Source organism: Ipomoea nil, unplaced genomic scaffold, assembly GCF_001879475.1.
Source record: "Ipomoea nil cultivar Tokyo-kokei standard unplaced genomic scaffold, Asagao_1.1 scaffold2191, whole genome shotgun sequence".
NCBI classification, from domain to species: Eukaryota; Viridiplantae; Streptophyta; class Magnoliopsida; order Solanales; family Convolvulaceae; genus Ipomoea; species Ipomoea nil.
The window spans coordinates 131,345-155,713 of record NW_017618619.1 but is presented as its reverse complement, the minus strand read 5'-3'; the positions used below and the strand labels follow the sequence as shown (position 1 = coordinate 155,713).

At 32.6% G+C, this 24,369-nt stretch overlaps 1 protein-coding gene across 1 annotated transcript; it reads right to left on the bottom strand.

Moving 5' to 3' along the window:
• Positions 1-9,855: 9,855 nt before the first annotated feature.
• LOC109150057 (zinc finger BED domain-containing protein RICESLEEPER 2-like) lies at positions 9,856-14,737 on the bottom strand. Its single transcript, XM_019298024.1, has 10 exons — positions 14,660-14,737; positions 14,283-14,480; positions 14,081-14,176; positions 13,715-13,837; positions 12,018-12,457; positions 11,048-11,912; positions 10,778-10,966; positions 10,418-10,663; positions 10,120-10,181; positions 9,856-9,967 (listed from the first exon to the last, which is right to left on the bottom strand). Exons 1-10 carry the CDS (start codon positions 14,735-14,737, stop codon positions 9,856-9,858), a joined length of 2,409 nt encoding a protein of 802 aa, XP_019153569.1.
• Between the last annotated feature and the right edge of the window lie 9,632 nt (positions 14,738-24,369).

Sequence of the window (24,369 nt, the reverse complement as noted above, 5' to 3'; positions counted from 1 at the left end):
AATAAATCATAAACAAAATAAAGGCAATTTGAAGAAGAATTTTCTGTATTTGCAAAAGTATATTACAATAGGAATTACAAATATAACTCTCTATTCTACTCTCTATATTTTTGCTATGTTAATGGGATGATTCCTGATGGAATGGGATGAGATTGGATGAAGAGTAGTTGCCTATTTATAACAAACCATCTCCTGCAAATTCCTCTTGCTCTTTTTCAGGAATGAGCACCTTGCTCTTTCTCATAGATGAGCACCTTGCTCTTTCTTAGGAATGAGCACCTTGCTCTTAAACCAAGTGTTTGCTCCTACTTCTAACCTCATCTAAAAAAAGGTTCTGCCCATTTCCACATTTGACTTTAGTATTTACATTCTTTACTCCGTTCCAAGAGGTCTTTTCTTCCACCTCCGATGGCTTAGGACTTGAGAGTGTTTTCTCCATCTAAATGATTAATTGCAATTGTTTTGTGGCTCCATAATCATCTTCAATTAATTTAAACTTAAAATATTAGTGGAGGCGGCGTATATCCGGTGGAGTGTTAGTCCAATGGTATCCGGGTTGGACTTCCATTTGGAAGATTATAAGTTCGAGCCTCAGTGGAGGCGTTATTGGTTCTTTGTGTTTCAGTAGGTTGAGAAAGTATATGAACAGATACTACAATGTAATAGAGCCAGTAACTTTCAAAAAAAAAAAAAAACTTAAAATATTAGTTCGGTTTTGATTTTTAACTAAAATAGTCTTCAAGTGATAATCTGGATAATTTTTATGCACAATATTATTTTTATTAAAATTTATTTTATTTATAAGTTTAATACAATTTGTTTCTTTTCTTTATCTTTATATAGTAATAATTGGGAATAATGATCAAATAAACAGCTTTCCAATATCTTATACTTGAACAAATGCCATTCCAAATTAAACCTAACCCATAAGTTGTATAGTTTTTTTTTTTTTTTTTTTTTTTTTTTTGAGGAACCCATAAGTTGTATAGTAGTAATTACATGTTTTTATTTTTACACCCAAAAGTAAATCAACATTTTGATTTTTGCTTATTTATTCTTAAAATCAATTCAAAGTATTTTGATGTCTAAAATCTATCGAAATTTGACAGAATTGGAGATTGGATTTGGGAGAAGAATTGGAAATTGGATGGACTCCATTATTGGGCCTTGTTCATTCGATAGTTGTAAATTTGTTCTTTTTGTTCCAACATTGTTGTGTTAGGCCTATCAGCAATTATACGGCAAATTATTGTATGGAGCATTGTCCAGACAATTGTATGCACCATGAATATCAGGTACATTTTTAATATATTAAAAGTACATTATTTTTATAGTGAAAGTACATTATTTTTGTATTAAAAGTACATTATATAAAATAATATACTTTTAGTATATTAAAAATGTACTTTCAAAAATGTATCTTACGTACATAAATGATGTACCCTTAGTATATTAAAAATGTATTTTTTATTTATGGTCCACACAATTGTGTGGAACATGGTCCATGCAATAATGATTGCAATTATACTGTCTTTGTGGCTCGCGATCCAAAAACGATGCCGTTTCTTTAAGTAAAGAAACGACGCACCGTTATAGTTAACAGAACGAACATGTTTGGTGTATTAATTACCAACTAAAACTACAGTGTATCTAAATTGACACTGCCTCACGTATTATTTTTATATTATCAAATGAAACTGTAATTGAATAAAAATGAAACTATAGTTGTGTTGAAATGAAACTGCAGTGTATATAAAATGAAACTGAATAACATTTCACATAATTGAGTGTATATTGTGCAATGGAACTGCAGTTATATCGAAATGATAATGTACTTGTGTTTTAATGAAACTATAGTGTATATAAAATAAAATTAAATAACATTTTCACATATTTGAGTGTATAAATATCAAATGAAACTGAATAATAGAGATACTTTTTGCGGAACGACGCGAAACGGGTGCCATTTCTTTTTGTTAAACAAAATGACGTCGTTTAGAAGCTCGGTCCACGATATAATTTGCCTAGGCCTATCAGGCCAATTATTTTTTTTCATTTTAATTTGATGGGCCTTAGAATAGATTTTTCCCAGTGTGACGGTACTAGGCCGAATTTCGAATTTTGATCCCAAATTATGCTGTGAAATTGCAAGGTGGACACGGTTCTAAAACTGTTCATAGTTATGAATATATAATTCAAAAATTATCAATATATAGTTTTATAATTATGAACATAGAGTTGTGAACATAATTATGAATATATAGTTCTGTAATTATGAATATAGAGATTCAATAATTGTGAATATGAAGTTCAAAAATTATGAATATGAACTTCAAAAATTATGAATATATAGCTTTATAATTATGAACATATAGTTCAGTAATTATGAACATAGAGTTCTGTAATTGTGAATATAGAGTTCAATAATTATGGTGAAGTTCAAAAATTATGAATATATAACTTTATAATTATGAACATATAGTTCAGTAAGAGTTAATTCCAGCAATGGTCCTCCGACTATGTTGATTTTTCAAAATTAGTCCTCAACTTTTAATTTGGACACTTTACATCCCTTGACTTTCAATTTCATTCCAATTGAGGTCCTTTTGTCAGATTATGATAAATTGGACTTTAAATGAAAGGGTAAATTAGTCATTTTATCTGTCTAATATATAATTCTTCGTATTTCTCCCTTGTATGTGCGACTTCGGACATCAAATTCACTTAATTGCTTTATCTCTAAATCCACTCGAAGAACAAAATTCCATTAGCGATTAAGCAATTAAGTGAATCTGATGTCCGAAGTCGCGTATACAAGGAAAAAATACGAAGAATTATACATTAGGCAGATGAAATGACTAATTTACCCTTTCATTTAAAGTCTACTTTACCGTAATCTGACGAAAGGACCTCAATTGGAAAGAAATTGAAAGTCAAAGGACGTAAAGTGTCCAAATTAAAAGTCGAGGACTAATTTTGGAAAATCAATATAGTCGGAGGACCATTGCTGGAATTAACTCGTTCAGTAATTATGAACATAGAACCGTGTCCACATTGCAAGGTGGACACGGTTCCACAGCATAACGATTGCAACACTACTTGTTGTGACTAAAATAGTGTTGAATTTGACAAAAGATTTGTGGCTTGTTTGGCTTATTTTGGGAAAATTACTATTTTGGTCACTGAATTGTTTTTTAACAATTAATGTACTTTCTAGTTTTTAATTTTAACTAATTTGATTATTGAATTGTTTAAAATTTCGTCAATTAGACCTTTCGAATGACCAAAATGGTAATTTCTCTATTTTTAAAATTTCGTCAATTTGATCTTTGAAGGGTTTAATTGACGAAATTTTAAACAATCGAAAGATTAAATTAGTTGAAATTGAAAACTAGGGACTACATTGACAGTTAGAAAATAATTGAGGGATAAAAATGGTGATTTTCCTAATTTTTTTGAGGGAATTATTTCTTCAAATTTAAGGAAAAATATATTTTATCTTATTTGGTTTATTGATAATTTTATTTTATGAAAAATGGATTCCTTGCTCTGCTTTGATATTCTATTTTCCACATCTTTTGGAATAAAATATACAACATGAATTTTTATATTACTCTTACATATTTTTATGGGAATATTGTACTTTTTCCCCTGAATTATATGTTTATAGCGCTTTTTCACTTGAATTATTCAAGTAGCTAAATTAGCTCCCTCATCTACTATACTAATAAGAGCCCAAGAGAGTTAGGCCTATAATGGGTAGAAAAAATGGCGGTCAAATTTTTTAATTAAATGAATGGCTCAGATTGATCAGATTTTAATTTTTCCTTTAAATTTCCTAATTTATCCTTAATGAATATGATTATCCGTTAACTTTTCCACTATACTAATAAGAGCCCAAGAGAGTTAGGCCTATAATGGGTAGAAAAAATGGCGGTAAAATTTTTTAATCAAATGAATGGCTCAAATTGATCAGATTTTAATTTTTCTTTTAAATTTCCTAATTTATCCTTAATGAATATGATTATCCGTTAACTTTTCCGTTAAATATTATCTTTTCCGTTAATTTTTGTTAGTTCACCGTTAACTTACACATTGATTTCAATAAGATAAGAAAGGTATTAGGTTCGAACCACATCCCAATCAAAGTTGGCATAATTAGTACTCTATTTTACTCTTATTAAATTAAAATAATAATTTAGTAGCTACAACAAAAAATAATACATATACATTTCTTTAATTTAGAATTATGTGTCCACAATGTCTTTATTCAAAAAATAAATATTCATTATCAATAAATTAAATAAGAGAAATAATTTCATTAGTTATATTGTCTTTATTTTTCTCCAATATAAAAATTCTTTATATTCAAAATTCAAATTCATCAATGGATTATATTCGCTACATTGTCCCTACAATGTCTTTATTAAAAAAAATTATTCATTATCAATAAATTAATTAAGAGAAATCATTTTATTAGTTATATTGTCTTTATTTTTCTCCAATGTAAAAATTCTTTACATTCAAATTCATTAATCGATTATATTCACTACATTGTCTATTATCTCTTTTTTTTTTGTGCATTATTTTTTAATTAAATATCAAAGTTATAATACAAAATAATGCTACATATTTATTTACCAAGTATTTTATTAATACCATGAAAAAATTTAAAAAAAATTAAATTAATAAAGCCAATTATATTAACTACTTGAGAGATTTGTTGACAAAGAGAGTATTCAAATCACACAACAAATTGAAGTGAGAAACTACCTCGCAATGTCCTTGTTTGACAATCAGCAGTTAGCGGTTAGCGTTAGCGGATTATATTAGCGGATTTGACCGGCGAATTATATCAACGATTGGTGAAAATATATTTAAAAAAATTAACTGTTTAAATTAACATTTAAAATGACCTAAGGGCATAATAATAATAATAATAATAATAATAATAATAATAATAATAATAATAATAATAATAATAATAATAATAATAATAATAATAATAATAATAATAATAATTGTTTTAATAATAATTTTTTTAAAAAATATAGATGTGTTTTAGGAAAATCATTCTCAAAAACGCTAAGTGAAAATATTGTAAATTTCAATGTTTGTATTTCAGTGGTTTGGAACAAATTGTTGCTTCAAACTGTTGAATAACCAAAACACTTTCTTTAGCATTTTGATCTTTTGGTTACATCATATTTATCAATCGTCCGATATCTTTGGGTTACATTATAATTATAAAAAAATTTAAATTTTACTACATCTAAATTCCTTAAATTAGGTATTTCTTTATCCATAATAATGTATTCAACAATAATGGTTGAACTAAATGAACACTAAGCAAAACACCTAAAGGATTGGTACCGTTGATTCATTCCTTGATCTTGTATATATGTGCATTCATTAAATATATTAGAACCATTTGCAACAAAAATACTTGGTTACTATTTAAAAAAAGTTTAGTAACAACTATAATGAATCTCCTATGTTACATTGTATTCATATACTATGAATTACATATTTAAATAAACAAATTAGACATTAAATTACTTATGTTGAACTTCTCATATATAATCTTGCATTGATATACTTTCAAATATTTATTTAATTATAAACATTGGGTAGAAAAAATGACCGTCAAATTATTAAATCAAATGAATAGTTCAGATTGTTCAAATTTTAATTTTTCCTTGAGATTTCATAATTTATCCTTAATTATATGATTATTCGATCCGTTAACTTTTTCATTAAGTACCGTTAATTCACCTTTAGTCTAATTCTAATATTAAAGTCTAATATAGAATTATAACTACAACATTAATTCAATTCTAATATTAAAGTCTTAATAGAACTCTAACTACAAATCCCACTGTCGGAATCTCCTCAAACAATATTAGTATATATTTAATATTTTATGCTTTAATTTTTACTTGCTCTCCCTTATGTCCCATATTTGGTTTCAACCATACTCATATAATTATTTTATTGACAATTATAATCAATCTTGACTATATTATCTAGCATTTGTAAACTTAGAATTACCAATTTAAATACGCAAATTCAACATTCAATTATCTATGCATGAACAATTCCAATATAATCTTGCATTGATATACTTTAAAATACTTATTTAAAAAAAAAAACATTGGGCATTATCTCAATCGGGCAATGCGCGTAAAAAACTAGTTTATTTTAAAAGTGACGATTTTTTTCCCTTTTATGTTAAATAGACATTTTTATCCTTAAAAATAAGTATTTCATTTATTTTTATTATTTATATACAAAAATTATAATAAATACGAGCGAAACAGAATATACACCATTTGTATATATTATAATTATAGTTTTAAACTAATACTAGTAACAAAATTAAACTTAAACACAAATAATTCATTAATACTAATAAATTATTTTTATAATATTAATATTACTAGATTTGACTTAAAATTATAATTATAATTATAATATTTACAAATGGTGCCTATTTTTTCACATTTATTCTAATTCCCACATATAAGTAGATTAGTCTTTTCTATGCGCGATGCGCAAAAACATATGGCCAATATATATGTTTTTAAAAATAACTAACAAATTTTTACTAATTAAAATCTGAGTGAAATAAAATTTATTTATTATATTAATCTAATATATATAATGAATATATAATGTTTTACAAATATTGTTATAATTAAATAATATAAAAAAAGATGTGGTAGATGCATGTGCATGGTAAATGTAATGGAAAAGATAACGGAAGTTATAACGGTAAGGGTATTTTTGTCCAAAAAATTGTATAGTACAACTCTAAAAGCACAATGTACAAAATGGTTAACATTAAAAACATGGACATAAATGAGGAATATAACTTTGATTAAGACTTATTATGTTTTTAGATTAGATATGACCGTGATTTGATTCTAGTTCCCGGTTCTGAGAAATAATAAATCGGAACCGGTAGTTCAAGTTTGAACCGCCAGTTCAATTTTTTTATTTTTTATTTTTTTTAAATTTTATTTTCTGTTTTAAAATAATCCAAATTCAAGAATTAAATTATTTTATTTTATTTTATTTTTTCTGATTCGGAATCGAAACCAAAGGTTCCGGTTAAGACTGAAACCAAAACTTTTTTAGATTTCAATTCTAAATCGTAACAGGAACCATCCATACAGTTTCAGTTTCGATTTGGTTACTATAGTGCCGGTCGATTTGAACCGAACAATGGTCATCTAACCAATAAATGAAATATTTATTGTTAGAGAAAAAAATAAATGAAATATTTATTGTTAAGGGTAAAAATATACGTTTAACATAAAAAGGTAAAAAAAACTGTCACTTTTAAACTAATTAAAGGGGTTAATGTGGACACATGAATAATTCAGAAAAAAAAAGAAAGAACCGTAAGTATATAATTCAAGAAAAAAAGGTGTCATTTTCCCTATTTTTATTATGTACGACATTTGAATCTTTTTACTAATTATTTCTTCCAAACCAAAACAATCGAACCTATATTTTAAATAATTTGTTTTTCATTAAATTTCAATTTAATTCCTTCTTAATTTTGTTCGGCCGCACCAAATAGGCTATGGGTTGTTAGCCTGTTAGTAAACTCTATAGTGAGTAAAAGCTTCAATAAATAATATTAAAAAAAAAATACAGAAGTACATATTACGAAGATGTTTGGTAGCCACGAAAATTTAGATTTTTCTTAAAATTTAAAAAATAGAAAATCATTCTCAAGTTTTGTACAATTTTTAACTTTTAAAAAAGTTTAGGTCAATGAAAATTACATATTATTTTATTAAAGAAAGTAAATTTTACATAGGTAATGTAGGATTCTTTTTCCCAAAGATAACTGGGAATTTATCCTTTCTTGGCATCACATTAGAAATCTTTAATGAATATAAAAAGTTTGCCTCTCTCCATTACAAATTGTTTATCAAAAAAATTTACATCCAAATACGTAATTAAAGTATTCTGTAATCTAATTTGCAATATAATTCATTCTGTAATATTGCAGTACCCCTCTCTCTCGATATATATATATATATATATATATATATATATATATATATATATATATATATATGTAACATGATTAACTTGAGTATAACTTTTGAATACTTAATTAATTTGATGATTGGTATTTTTTGCCATATGGTTTATTAATTAACAAGTAATTTATTAAATTATCAATTATTTGTTATGTTTTTTTTTTTTTTTTTTTTTTTTTTTTTTTTTATTGTTTGTATTGATGAGAATATAATTGTGTTGTATTCTATAATAATGTCTGAGAGTACATGAGCGAATATATAGAGATGCTAGATAGAATCCTAGTCTAACACGAATAATATAGTCCTAGTCTAATATGAATAATATAGTCCTAATACTCCCCCTCAAGCACAAGGTTGGCTAGCCAAAACATTGAGCTTGTCACGGAGAGAGTTAAAACGAAGAAACGACAGAGACTTTGTGAAAATATCCGCTAGTTGATCCTTGGTTGAAATAAAGTGCACTTCTAATTCCTTTTTGGCTACTTTATCGCGAAGAAAATGATAGTCAATCTCAATGTGCTTCGTGCTGGCATGAAACACTTGATTGACACATAAATAAGTAGCTCCCAAATTATCACACCATAGTCGAGGAGGAGATGCAGGCGGGATGCCGATTTCATGTAACAGAGAAACGAGCCATGTAACTTCTGCATATACATCAGCGAGTCCCTTGTATTCTGCTTCAGTCGAAGAACGTGCCACCGTCTGTTGCTTCCGAAAAACCCAAGATATAAGATTATTGCCCAAGAACACAGCAAAGCCACTAGTAGATTTGCGGTCATTCGGATCACCAGCCCAATCTGAGTCAGAATATGCGTGAATATCCATAGATGTAGACCGAGAAATACGCAGGCCAAGATTCAGGGTGCCTTTGACATACTGCAGGACTCTCTTTAGAGAGGCCCAGTCTGTAGTAGTGGGAGCATGCATATGTTGACACAATAGATTAACAGCATAAGATAGATCCGGACGAGTTACCATAAGATACTGGAGAGCACCAGCAAGACTCCTGTATTGTGTTGGATCGGCATAGGGAACGACCACGTCGTCTGTGATTTTCGCAGAAGAGACAGAAGTGATTACAGGCTTGCAGTCCACCATGCCAGCTAGGGCTGTGCATCGGACGGGTTCGGGCGGATCGGTTTAGAAAACCGTTCATCCGCTCGGATTTTGGATTGGGAAAAACTACCCCAATCCGTTCGAATTAAGAGGGAAATCCTATTGGATTTCCCATGTTCGGATACGGTCGGGTGGGGTCGGATTTCGGTTTGAACTCGGATTAATATAAAACATACCAAAAAAAAAAACTGTAACAATGTTCAAACTTAATAACCATAATCTAAATTACCAAAGCTATCAGCTATGTAGGCATTTAGATTTTAGATACATAATTACATATTGCAGTTTCCAACTTGTGTTCAAAATTCAAAAAGCAAAAATGAAGTCCACAAAATGAGTTTTGTCTACAATACTCAAACAACACTAAACTACTAACTACTAACTACTAAAGTACTCAACAAGTCAGCAGTCAGCAACTCAGCAAGTCAGCAAGTCAGCAGTCACCAATCAGCCTTCAGCAATCAGCATTCATCCATTCCTCATCTTCTGCTCAATTACAAAACCAGTAAAGACTTTAAACTTTAAAGCCAATAAAGACAAAGAGTAGTAGGGAACTAATAATACTTAATAAGAAAGGCTCAGATTGCTTTTTTTCATATCATTTTAGAGTTGGGGGCAAATTGCTTCATGAGTTTTGTCTCAGAACAACATACCAAACATCCAAACTCTTTTTAATTCAGACAAATGGTGGAAGCATCATCATAGCCATAAGTCCATAACTAAACAGAAATGAGAATATGAGAGGAAGGGAAGTGATATACCAGAATTCCAGAATACCAGAGATGTAACTGAGTAAGGGCAGCAACATTTATAAAAAAGTTACCAAGCCACTTAGCAATTAGCAGTTCTGGAATCTTACCTGATTTGCCTCAAAGAGTCCACACATTTATCAATCAAACTAAACAGAAAGTCAGAAAGCAATGTTATATAAAAGTATTACAGCAATTGTTGGGAGTGTTCCAACAGTACTTGGTAAAGAACCAGCAGCTCCAGTGGACAATTCTGCACAAAAAGGAAAAACAAAAAAGAGTTTAGAAAAGGTAAGTAACAATTAACAATTTATAAAGTAGAAACCTACAAAAGATATAAAATAAAAACAGTACCCTTCTCTAATCTTTCAACATCATCCAAGTTTTCCTCCACAGAGATTGGATGATTGGGTGCCCTCAACCAATCTTGTGCACATATTAGGGATTCAACAATTTTAGGAGTTAATGAACTCCTAAAGGATCTAATACCCTACCACTAGTACTGAATGCACTCTCAGAGGCAACAGTTGAAATGGGAACAGCCAGCACATCCCTTGCCATTCTAGAGAGTATAGGAAATCTATCACTGTTAACCTTCCACCATCTTAGAACATCAAAGTCCACATTTTCTTCATCTTCCACTATTTTTTCACTTAGATAAATCTGGAGTTCAGTTTGTTTACTGCTTCCACCAGCCTCCATTCTCTGTTGTTTAAGCTGGCTTTTCATTCTACCCTGAGGTTTTCCAACTGAAGTTTGAGAATGGACTGGTTCAGATTGGGTAGATTGCACAGTAGGGGATGCAGACTACACACTGTAGGTGGCTGTATAATCATTAAACAGGACAACCATAGAAGATTGAACCTTTTCAAAGCATGATTTTCCTTTTTCATCACCATACAACTGAGCAAATTGGGCAGGCATGTACTCAATCTTATCCCTAGGATCCAGAATATTGGCATAGAATATCAAGAAGTTCATTTTTTCAGGATCTCCCCAATATTTTTCAAATTTTTGTTTCATATGGGACCCCATATCCTATAAAACAGACATAACACAGAAAAAATTAAGAGATGCATACAAACACATTCAGATAAATGATACCAGTTTACAGTTTACCTTTTTAGAGGTTGAAACAGAGTTAACCATGTCATCCAGCATGCAACCTAAGTCAGAAATATCAGAAAAGAAAGTATTTGAAGTGACATATAGAGAACCAGATATTCTCACAGTCATCTCATAGAAGCCTTTCAGGAAATGGACTAAGCTTTGCACAGAAAGCCAATCCATAAAGTTTGGAATAGAATCAGGTAAGTCAGCATTCAATGAGGCATCATTCTCATAAGCTTCAAAGGCCCTCTGGTATTGAAGGGCAGTGTTAAGCATCATGTATGTGCTGTTCCATCTTGTTGGAACATCAAGTTGTAATGCACATTTGGCTTCCACCCCATTAAGCACAGCAATCTCTCTAAACTTCTTAAGTCTGGCAGGAGAACTCCTCACCCATCTCACAACATCTCTAACTTTCTTAACAGAAGGACCTGCATATCTCAACCCATCCTGGACCACTAAGTTCAACACATGGGCTATGCACCTCATGTGCATATATTGAACCCTAACAGAAGACCCACCCCAAGACAGAAGTTTGTTCTTGAAAAACCCCAAAGCTGTGTCATTTGAAGAGGCATTATCAACAGTAACAGTGAACACATTTCTAATCCCCCAATCAAGAAGACAACTCTCAAGGGCTTTGGCTATATACTCTCCCTTATGAGAAGAAATTGGGACAAAGGAAATGATCTTTTTGTTTAGCTTCCACTGATCATCAATGAAATGTGCAGTAATGCACATGTAATTGATCCTTTGGACAGAGGTCCATGTATCAGTGGTCAAGCTGACCCTTTGGGTGCTCACCTTAAACAACTTCTTTAGGGTTAGTCTCTCATCTAGGTAAATCTGATAAATGTCTCTAGAAATGGTCCACCTAGAAGGTATTTGAAACCTAGGACAAGCAACTAAAATGAATTTCCTAAAGCCATTTCCCTCAACAATCCTAAAGGGAAGTTCATCAACAATGATCATCTCACACAATGCCCTCCTAATAGCCTCTTGGTTGAAAACCCAAGTCCCCAAAACCCCCTCACAAGCTTCTGTTCCAGAGGCATTGAAGGTGAGAAGAGACTGCCTTGTGTCCTTACAATGAGGATTTTTTAGGCAGGCCTTCATATGGTTTTTCAAAGAGGAAGTGCCATGCTTTTTACTTTCACATTTATAGATTTTGGCACAATAAAGGCATTTGCCCTCAACTACTGGTCCCTCAGTTTCACCTTCAGCAGGTGGAGCACGGATCTTTTCAAAATGATCCCATACTATAGATCTAGACTCCACCTCTTTCCTCTTCTTTGTAGGAACAACAGGAGGAGAAGGCATAGGATTTGTCTGAGGATTTCTCTCAGTACCTTGAGCTTCTACTCCATGCTCCTCATCAGTTGAGGTTGGAGGGTGTCCAGTTGCACTGATGCTTTCCATCTATAAAGATGGGCATCAGTATCCAAATAAAGCAGACAACCAATCATACTAAAGCTTCCACCATACAGTACTCATACATAGAAGTATTACATATTTACATATTACTTATTTACTTTCAGTTAATTTCACATGTCATCATGTATGCAGAATTGCACATAAACAATTTAAGGGTCCCATATCCATAAACTTAATACAATTTACAATTTACAAAGAAATCCATATTCAGGCATTCAAGCTAAGTGGATGTATGCCACTTCATAATGCTCATCATATATATGGATTTCACACAAAGGGGCTAGGGCTTCCACCAGATTAGGGACAATTACCCCTTTAAGCCTTTAACTCAGTTAGTGAGTTACACACATACAGATTAAGCTTCCACCAACAATCTTAAATTAGAGACAAGTGAGTAAGTAATCTGGAACTTCTCAACAGATCACAGTCCTCACAGTCCATACAAATCACAGAATCACAATCAGAATAACCCTAATCAAACAATCAAAGTATCAATCTTAAATTAGAGACAAGTGAGTAAGTAATCTGGAACTTCTCAACAGATCACAGTCCTCACAGTCCATACAAATCAAAAAATCACAATCAGAATAACCCTAATCAAACAATCAAACTAACAATCTTAAAAACTAGGGTTTAGAGAATAGAGATTACTTCGTTTCTCTAAAATAAACCCCCGAGAACAAAGGGCTTCGATTCCTAGCCAGCGAACTGCAATCCACCGGAGTATCGCTCCCACCGGAGACTCGCTTGGGGCTTGAGGGCTACCGGAAACGAATGGGGCTTGACTCTTGAGAGCTTCCACCGGAGAATAATAGCTTCCACACTACAGACACTCACACTCTCAGGCTCTCAGCGTCTCAGAGACTCAAAGAGACTATATGAGAGAAGAGACTTTGAGAGAACTAGGGTAGAGACTAGAGAGAAGAGAGAACTGAGAGAGTTCTCTGGAAGAAGGGAATGAAGAGCTGCGCAAATGAGACTAGGGTTTGCGATTTCTCCGCTTCTTCTTCTATTTATACTTAGGCTACACGACGTCGTATTACATAGGGTTATATGTAGGCTTAGAAATGTTCGGGTTATCGGACGGGTTCGGGTGGAAAATATAACCCCCTCCCCGCCCTAACTAATGCGGCGTCGTTTTCGGCCTCGAATCGGTTTTGGCTATTCGGGTTCGGTTCCCGATCCATTCCAGTATGACGGGTTCGGGTCGGTCGGGTTGGGCGGGTTGGACGGGTTATGCACAGCCCTAATGCCAGCACGTTTGAGAATATCCTTCATGTTCCGTTGTTGGGATAAAAGCATATCGCCAGATAACGGGATAATTTCTATTCCCAAGAAGAAAGAAGACACACCCATATCACGAACCTTAAATTCAAGTGCTAATTTATCAATAAGAGAAGTAAGACGATCTGAGTCGGAACCCATAATTAAAATGTCATCAACATACACCAAGAAATAAAGACGAATATTGTCACGAGAATAGATAAAAAGATACACATCCGTCTTAGAAGGCGAGAAGCCCACAGAGACAACAAAATCATGTAGCCTTGTGAACTATGCACGTGGAGCATGTTTGAGAACGTATAGAGATTTTTTAAGCAAACATACATGATTAGGTAACGACTTATCCTCATAACCAGGTGGCTGTAGCATGTAAACAGTTTCAACTAGCTCGCCATTTAAAAAGGCGTTGTGAATATCCAACTGGCGAATAGACCACCCACGAGATACGACTAAAGATAAGAGAAGACGAACCGTAGTGGGCTTAACCACAAGACTAAAGGTCTCAAAAAAAGTCCTCTCCAGCAACCTGATTAAAACCCTTGACTACTAACCTTGCTTTATGACGGTCTATTGAACCATCGGCCTTCCGTTTGGTTCTGAAAACCCACTTGCAACCAACAACATTCATACCTGGTTGAGATGGAACGAGACGCCACGTATGATTATGGACCAAGGTATTGAACTCCGCATCCATTGCATCACGCCACTCAGGAAACTTGACCGCCTGAGAGTAACAGGTAGGCTCAGGCAATATAATGGAAATCGTAGTTAAGGCAACAGGTTGATGCGGGCCGAAGCCGCGAGTGTTCATGCTATGTGACCGAGGAGGCGGAGTAGCACGTCGAGGACGTCCGTGCGGCTTGTCGCGCTGCTCAACCTGCTGGTCCGAGACAGTCTGCTCACTCGATGCGGACTGCTCGTAACCGTGACCGGCATCACTGCCAGAAGCCGCCACGGGCTCGTGAATCTACCGAGCGCCATCAGTAACCGTGGTCGAGACATCACTTCCTTGGCCCATCACAATTGATGCAGTAGCCCACGGTTCGGAACGCGGTGTAGCAACCTGCGAGGCAATAGGAGAAACAAAGGGAGACACAGTCTCATCGAATCGCACGTGGCGACAGATAAAAACCTTGTTAGTGTTAGTGTCCAAACAACGATAGCCATGATAAGATGGAGGATAGCCTAGAAAGACACAGGGAAATGAACGAAACTGGAGTTTATTGCGATTATAAGGACGTAGGACATGAAAGCACAAACAGCCAAACACTCGCAAGTAAGAGTAGGACGGGGGAGATCGATGTAAACGGAAATGAGGGGACTCATCAGAACACGAGTATGCATTTTATTAATTAGATACGCAGTAGTTTCAAAAGCATAGTCTCAAAAACGAGACAGGACAGATGCTTGAGCCATTAAAGATAGCCCTGTCTCAACAACATGACGATGTCTGCATTCTACTTGACCATTTTGCTCGTGAGTATACTGATAGGCATATTTTATACTCATATTTTAGGTACATCTTTATAATAATTTTGCATTAATTATTTAATATTATCTAATAATTAGTTCTTTTTATAATATATATATATATATATATATATATATATATATATATTATGAATCTTAATATATTTTAAGTATTACTTTATATATTTGTGGGTCCAATTCATTGCAAAAGACAAAAGAAACAAAGTAATTAACATTTGAATGCTTCTTCAGGATCGTCGATTGCAAGCGCTATTCTCACGGCATTATTACAAAAAAGGGTCGAAAGATTATGTTGTGCGGCACAAAAGTAGGAAATTGAGTGGTAGGAAATAATTTAGGTTTATTTTTAGAATGCTATAAATAGTAGGAGTTTCCTTTTGTAAAATGTTCATTCTTCCCTCCTCTATAGTATTCGTTGAAGTTGTTATCAATGTCCATTTGTGGCTAATTTCTAGTTGGTTTAGTGAATTGAAGCCACGGAGTTCATAACGCTGTAAGGTTATTTATTTAACTTTATTATATATATGTTTTTATGCATTTTGAGTATTAAATATTCTTCTAAATTATTTGAATAGTTGTATCATTTAATTGCTAGGGAGGCCTACTAGTTATTTATTTGATATAATTATTTGCTATATTAGATAATGTTGTGCTACAAATTATTCTAATATTCAGTAGCAACTGAGGTTGATTATTGACGGCTTAGTGATAATTGGTCTCGGGTAGAATATTTTCCTAAATTAAATGCAACCGCTTGTGCTTGTGTTATTTAGTTTGTCGGTTTTCCTAGTTCCTATTGCTGCTATTAAATTAAATCTATAGCGCTTGTCTTAGATTATTTAGTAGTTAGGGGTAATTAAACCGCTTGTGCTTTATTTATCTACAACTAAGGGAAAACAGAAATGAAATAATTTCACGACAAATATTCAATTGCATATTAATTACTTTATTAATCAATGATCAGTTTTGAATTCCGGTGGTGGATCTTTACTAACCAAGGTCTCCTATTATAAGTGTTTTCGATATATTATTTTCATTGCTTTATTCGTTCAATTAAATTTCTTGTTTATTTAAATTCTCTTTTATTTTATCTTTATTCTCGATATATTCCAAACCCCCCTACCTTTAATTTGAGCACAAAAGTTAAACTAGTTACTCCTCGTGGGATCGATCCTTACTCCCGCTACTACGTTTGTAAGGTTTTAATTTGGAAGCCTACGACAGCTCACCAAATTTTGGCACCGTTGCCGGGGAGATTTTCTTGTTTATTTTGTGTTTATTTAATTATTTATTTGTTTAGTTGTTTTTCTCGTTAATTTGTCCCATAAATTTTTTTTTTTTTAAAAAATCTTTTCTTTCGTTACTTTTACATAATTGCTGCAATATATTTTCTTTTTGTTTATGCCTATAACTCGATCTGCTAACAAAGAAGTTTTGTCGTACGATCCAGAAATTGAAAGAACTGTACGCAGGTGCAAGAAACAAGCTTTGAGAAAATTAGAGTTTAGTGATCTGGCTACTGATTCTACCAATTCTAATTTAGAAGAGGAACCCATGGCTCAAAATCGGACTTTAAAAGAGCTTGGAGCACCAAATTTAGATCACCAACCTTTATGCATCACTTTCCCTGCTCTGGATGCTAATGTCCAATTTGAATTAAAATCTAGATTAATTCATCTTTTGCCTTCTTTTCATGGACTTGCAGGTGAAGACCCTCACAAGCACTTGAAGGAATTCCATGTGGTGTGTTCAAGTATGAAACCCACTGGGGTTACTGAGGAACAAATCAAGTTGAGAGCCTTTCCCTTTTCGTTGAAAGATTCAGCGAAGGATTGGCTATACTATCTACCTTATGGGAGCATCACCACATGGAATAACTTGAAGACCATGTTCCTTGAAAAATATTTCCCCGCTTCGAGGGCGGCCAACATTAGGAAGGAAATCTGTGGTATAAGGCAAAACAATGGAGAGTCATTGTATGAATATTGGGAGCGTTTCAAGAAATTATGTGCAAGCTGCCCACACCATCAAATTAGTGATCAATTACTCATTCAGTACTTTTATGAAGGACTTTTTCCAATGGATAGAAGCATGATTGATGCTGCAAGCGGTGGTGCTTTAGTTGACAAGACACCAGACGCTGCAAGAACTCTAATTGCGAACATGGCTGCAAATTCTCAACAGTTTGGCAATAGAATAGTCCAACCGTCTAAGCAAGTGAATGAGGTAAATATTTCTGCTCTTGAACAACAAATTTCTGGTTTAACTACTCTTGTTCGTCAATTAGCTGTAGGCAATATGCAATCTGTAAAAGCATGTGGAATTTGCTCAGTAGTTGGGCACCAAACTGATGCCTGCCCAACTCTTCAAGAAGAACCTATTGAACAAGTTAACATGGCTGGAGGTTTTCCTGGACAACCTCAAGGTAAGTATGATCCGTTTTCCAATACATATAATCTTGGATGGAGGGATCACCCAAACCTTAGCTATGGGAACTCACAAAGGAACCAATTTGTTCAAAATCGTTCTAGTTTTCAACAGTATAGACAACCATTTCCTTCAAGACAACAACCGACCCAAAACTTTAGCTCAGGTACGAATCTAGAAGATATTGTTAAATCCCTTGCTACTAACACTTTGCAGTTTCAACAAGAAACACAACTATTCCAACAAGAGACAAGAGCTAGTATTCAAGAAACAAAGGCTAGTATTCAAAACTTGGAAAGACAAATGGGCCAACTTGCAACTACGGTTAGTCGGTTGGAAGCACAAAGTTCTGGCAAACTACCCTCTCAAACAGTTGTTAATCCTAAAGAGAATGTAAGTGCAATTAATGTTGAAAGTATGTCGCTGGAAAAGAATGTTGATTTGAATAAGGAAATAAGTGCAGGAATCATTGCCAACAATAAAGAGAAGTCCCAAGGTAAGCTTTCTTCTTTTTCTGATTATGAACCAGTACCCCCATTTCCTCAAGCTCTTTTAGAACCAATAAGAGGAAACTCAAATAATGATCTGTATGAGACCTTTCGTGAATGTGATGCTAATAAATCACTTTTAGATTCTATGGAAAAAGTACCTCGCTATGCTAATTTTCTAAAAGAGGTACGCACTATGAAAAAGAAATGAAATAATGAAAGAATTGAGGAAGTGAAAGTGCAAGAGAATGTCTCTATGGCTAATCAAAGCAATCTTCCTGAAAAGTGTAAAGATCCAGGTATGTTTACTATCCCATGCATGATAAGTGGTGTTAAACTTGAAAATGCTATGTTAGATTTAGGAGCTTCTATTAATGTCATGCCATATTCAGTTTATGCTTCTTTAAATCTTGGACCCCTAAATAAATCTAGTATAATAATTCAATTGGCTGATGGATCTACTACATATCCTAGGGGTGTGATTGAGGATTTGATTGTTGAAGTTGATAACTTGGTTTTTCCTGCTGATTTTTATGTGCTTGATATGGAAAATAATAATCATATTTTGTTAGGAAGGCCATTCTTAAAAACTGAAAAAACAAAAATTGATATTCATAGTGGTATGCTTACTATGGAGTCTAATGGTAAACTTGTGACTTTTAATATTTATGATACCATGAAATCTCCTAGTGATGATAATTTTGCAATTTTTGTTGATTCTTTGAACTTTGTTACATTTGATGAAATTGCTTCGAATGAAAAAGAAAGAAATAATAAATCAGCTTTGAGTACTAATCTGCATGAAGGGACTGTTTCTTTGAACACTCATAATCATCGAAGGTACTCAAAAAGACGATGGAAATTTAAAGAAATATCATAAGTCGAGCCAACGACGATAAACAAAGGCGCTGCTTGGGAGGCAACCTAAGGTGTGTTTGTTCCATTTTTTTTTCTTTTATTCCATATTCTCATTCAATAACCCTTTTTTCTATGCTTTTTTATTCAACATTGGGGACACTGTTGATAATAAGTGTGGGGGAGGGGATTCAGTCTTATTATTTATTTGCTTATGTAAAAAATTAAAAAAAAAAGTTTTATTATTTATTTTCTTATTTCAGAATTTTCAAAAATATTTTACTACTATTTTATGTAAAAAAAAAAAGTATTATTTTGAAAAAAATTATATTTTCCTTTCTTGAAATTCATAATGTAATTGAATAAATAGTTTGGCAAAATGTGATTAGTTTGTTAGCATTTCTTGTTTGATATTTAGTGGCTATATTAAGTAAGCAATAAACCTAGGAGTGTTTTGAGCTATTGACTGACACTTCGGTCTTATTTTCTTTCTATTGTGCGATTTCTTTCATAATTTTGTTTCTCTAGAACTTGCCTTGATTCTCTTTTAAAGCTAATTAGACCATGCATGATTCAAGTGTGATTAAGGCCATTATTTGATCTTGAGCCTCACTAGCCAAATAACCGATTTGTCCTATGATTTATTTTCCCTTGTTAACTATTTTGAGCTTTATGACCATTCTTTTCTTTATTTTGAACCACATTACAAGCCTTTTATATCTAAAAATAATGCCTTCACCCAGCTGAATAACTAGTGGAGCAAATTTTGAATTATTCGTGTAATCTACGTGAGGTTGTGAGGAAGAAGTGTGGGGGAGGTCACTTTCTTGTGTTAATATGATGGAGAATGAGGTGTGTTGTATCTTCATTGCCGATTTGTCACTGGTCTTCTATGAAAAAGAAAACGAAGACAATTCATGATTCCAAAAAAATATGGAAATTGAAAAATTGAAAAAATGAAAAAATGGAAAAATAGAGAATATATGTTTGAAAAAGAAAAATATTGCTGAAAATTTATGAGAAAATGAGAAAGAATCAGCAATTGATTTTGAGTTGAAGTTACTTCTAAATAAATGAAGTAAGGGGAAATTCTGGTAATACTGAGGAAGCATTCTATACTTGGTGTTGAGCAAGTATCTTGGATTATTTGTATTTATTTGCTCCTCTAGTTTGAAAGCTTTTGTTTAAGCTACTTTCCTAAATATTCCCTACCTTAACCCTAGCCCCATTACAACCTGTGGCAAGTCCTTATGATTTTTGTCATGCATGACTCTTGTAGTGGTGATTGAGAAGATATGCAAGCCTATGGTAGAGCAATTTTATAGGAATGAACTTGAGTGAAATTTATACCCATCAAACACTTGAGTGATGAGTGATATTCCTGTGAGGGCTTACTTATTTAGTTTTCTCAATTTTCAGACAGGGGTGCTATCTTATTAATTACAGGGTGCTTCAGATTGTTGTTCATGATATGTTATGAGTTTTGAGGATTTTATTTATTTACTTCGCAAATAATATTTTTGCTTGGGGACAAGCAAATGTTTTAGTGTGGGGGAATTTGATAGGCATATTTTATACTCATATTTTAGGTACATCTTTATAATAATTTTGCATTAATTATTTAATATTATCTAATAATTAGTTCTTTTTAAAATATATATATATATATATATATATATATATATATTATGAATCTTAATATATTTTAAGTATTACTTTATATATTTGTGGGTCCAATTCATTGCAAAAGACAAAAGAAACAAAGTAATTAACATTTGAATGCTTCTTCAGGATCGTCGATTGCAAGCGCTATTCTCACGGCATTATTACAAAAAAGGGTCGAAATATTATGTTGTGCGGCACAAAAGTAGGAAATTGAGTGGTAGGAAATAGTTTAGGTTTATTTTTAGAATGCTATAAATAGTAGGAGTTTCCTTTTGTAAAATGTTCATTCTTCCCTCCTCTATAGTATTCGTTGAAGTTGTTATCAATGTCCATTTGTGGCTAATTTCTAGTTGGTTTAGTGAATTGAAGCCCCGGAGTTCATAACGCTGTAAGGTTATTTATTTAACTTTATTATATATATGTTTTTATGCATTTTGAGTATTAAATATTCTTCTAAATTATTTGAATAGTTGTATCATTTAATTGCTAGGGAGGCCTACTAGTTATTTATTTGATATAATTATTTGTTATATTAGATAATGTTGTGCTACAAATTATTCTAATATTCAGTAGCAACTGAGGTTGATTATTGACGGCTTAGTGATAATTGGTCTCGGGTAGAATATTTTCCTAAATTAAATGCAACCGCTTGTGCTTGTGTTATTTAGTTTGTCGGTTTTCCTAGTTCCTATTGCTGCTATTAAATTAAATCTATAGCGCTTGTCTTAGATTATTTAGTAGTTAGGGGTAATTAAACCGCTTGTGCTTTATTTATCTACAACTAAGGGAAAACAGAAATGAAATAATTTCACGACAAATATTCAATTGCATATTAATTACTTTATTAATCAATGATCAGTTTTGAATTCCGGTGGTGGATCTTTACTAACCAAGGTCTCCTATTATAAGTGTTTTCGATATATTATTTTCATTGCTTTATTCGTTCAATTAAATTTCTTGTTTATTTAAATTCTCTTTTATTTTATCTTTATTCTCGATATATTCCAAACCCCCCTACCTTTAATTTGAGCACAAAAGTTAAACTAGTTACTCCTCGTGGGATCGATCCTTACTCCCGCTACTACGTTTGTAAGGTTTTAATTTGGAAGCCTACGACAGCTCACCATATACGCACAGGATTGCCTGTGGAGAATACCCAGCGAAGCAGGAGTGGAACCAAGTTTTTATATTCCCCCCCTAAATCAGATTGAAAGGAAATAATCTTGCGAGAAAAAGAACGTTCAACGAGTGACTGAAACTTATCAAATATAGCATACAAATCAGATTTTGCACGCATGGGATAATACTATATATAACGAGTGTAATCATCCACAAACAATACAAAATATTTATAGCCAGACGCAGAAAGTAATAGCGCCGGGCCCCAAATATCTGAATGAATTAATTCCAAATGATGCGTACTAGTAGTTGGCAGAAGTTCAGGCAACCATAAACTGGAAATTGTTTGACAATTGAATAAATCATATATTCTGTTTTTATATATTGTTAGAATAAAATCATTTAGAGAGAACAATAAGAAGACACCTAAAATTGATGGGGTTCTAGCTCTTGACTGATAGGAATCTGCAGAATACGGTTTGCATCAAAATCATCAAAGGTCTTGCGAATAAGCTCTTCATTCCAGTTAATACCATCCATATTTATAAGAGAAGCTACATCCCAATCATTTGCGTGGGGGTGGGATTCTGTTGATAAAAGGTTGGTTATTATCCAATAACCAAGGTGAGTTCCATATTTTGGTTGCTTTACCATTACGTATTCTAATCCCCAGACCTCCCTGTAGTATTTATCTTCCAGCTAAAATGCTTCTCCAACAATAACTTGGGAAGTATCCAATACTTGCTCCCAAGAAAGAGGAATTAGGATAATATCGAGCTTTGTAAAATTTTCCCACGAGATTATTTGGTGATGTGAGCAGCCTCCACCCTTGCTTGGCTAACAGAGCTTTATTGAAAACCTGCCAATCCTCCAGTTTTTTTGGGTGGGCACAATTTCTCATTTTCTTTGTAATTTAATTGATGAACATGTATCAAACAACCTCTAAATATTACTCCCTCTTTTCTATTTTATGTGTGGTTAGGTTAACTAGACTTAATTTAACTTATTTTTTATTCAATTTTTCATAATATTAAGTTTAATATTAATTTATAAAATTTATATATTTAGAAACTACAATAATAGTACTATTCATTACAAAAAAAAAACTAAATGTAAAAATAATTAAAAATATTTAAAAAAATAAGCAAAAATCCAAGTTAATTTAACCAATAATAATAAGCATGATAGGTAAAATGAGACAGATGAAATACTATTAATGTCTTCGCAACTATAAATAGTGCCAATAGATTGGCTTCACCATAAAAATGTGCAACATTTATAGTCCGTTTAGAAACTTGAAAAATATTTTTTGGAAAATGATTTCAAAAAAGTGACTCATTTTCTAGAAAATAATTTAATTTTCTAATATTTGGTTGAATGTTAGAAAATTATCTTCTTCTTTTTTTGTTTTTATTTGGCTAAAAGTTAAGAAATTGTATTTTTTCTGTTTTGTTTATTTTTCTAAAAATAAACATATAATTTGAAAATTTGAAATAATAATAATAATAATAATAATCTAGAAAGACATTGTTCGCTAAATTGGATTTTTTTCCTTTAACTAGAATAAATATTTTCCTTTGACTTTATTTTCTTTGAATATCACACACTAAAAAATCCGGAAAATGACTTTTGCAAGTCATTTTATGGGTTTCCAAACGGATCCTTATTTGTTTGGAAATTTGATTTAGAGCTGTTAAAGCGGGCTGGCGGGGCACGGCTCGCCAATGCCTGCGTTTTGGTGGGGCGTGCTAAAAAGCTCACAAAAAAAATGGGCCTATGGAGGGCTGCCCCGCCTTAGGCCCACGGACTTAGGCGGTGGCCCGCCAAATGTAACTTGGTTTGTTTGTTCGGTTGTTTATTTTTCTTTAATTTATAAAAAAAGAACATGTATAGGAATAAATGAATTATAATGAAACAAAGTAGTTAATCATAAAATTAAGTGTTGAAATTTGAGAATGGACTACTGATATTTTACAATGAAACAAAGTAAACAATTAAATAAAATAAATTAAACGGACTGAGGAAGTGGTTCGAGACCGGAAGGGTTTCGAGCTCGTGACATCGTTTTTGCAGTTCTGCTAATGACGCCGTCGGATTGTTGGCGTGAAGAAGGGAAGAGATGAAGATTAAAGAGTGAAACTGTGGAACTATGGTCCACAGTCTGTGATTCTGTGAAGCAGGGAATGGGCGGAATTGCAGAGTGCGGGAGGAGGGGAGAAAATGGATTAAGGGGATTAGGGGGCAGAAGGATTTACAAATAAGAATAAAAGGAAGTGGGAGGGAATTTTGGGGGGTTTTGGTTTGAAGTAGGAAATGGAGGGGGAAAGAAATTGTAATTTCGTAGGATTTTTTTTTTTAAATTACATTATTTGTAGGTAGAAATAGAATGATTGAAAATTAAAAAGGAAGAAGTGAATAGAGATTAAAATGTCGTTATATAATCTATCTATCTATCATTATAATAAAGCAGTAAGTTTAGGCATAAAATACTTTCTCGCTCACACAAAATTACGCCGTTTTAAGAGAATATATGCATTAGTTTGAAATTGTTGTTTTCACATTGGTTTA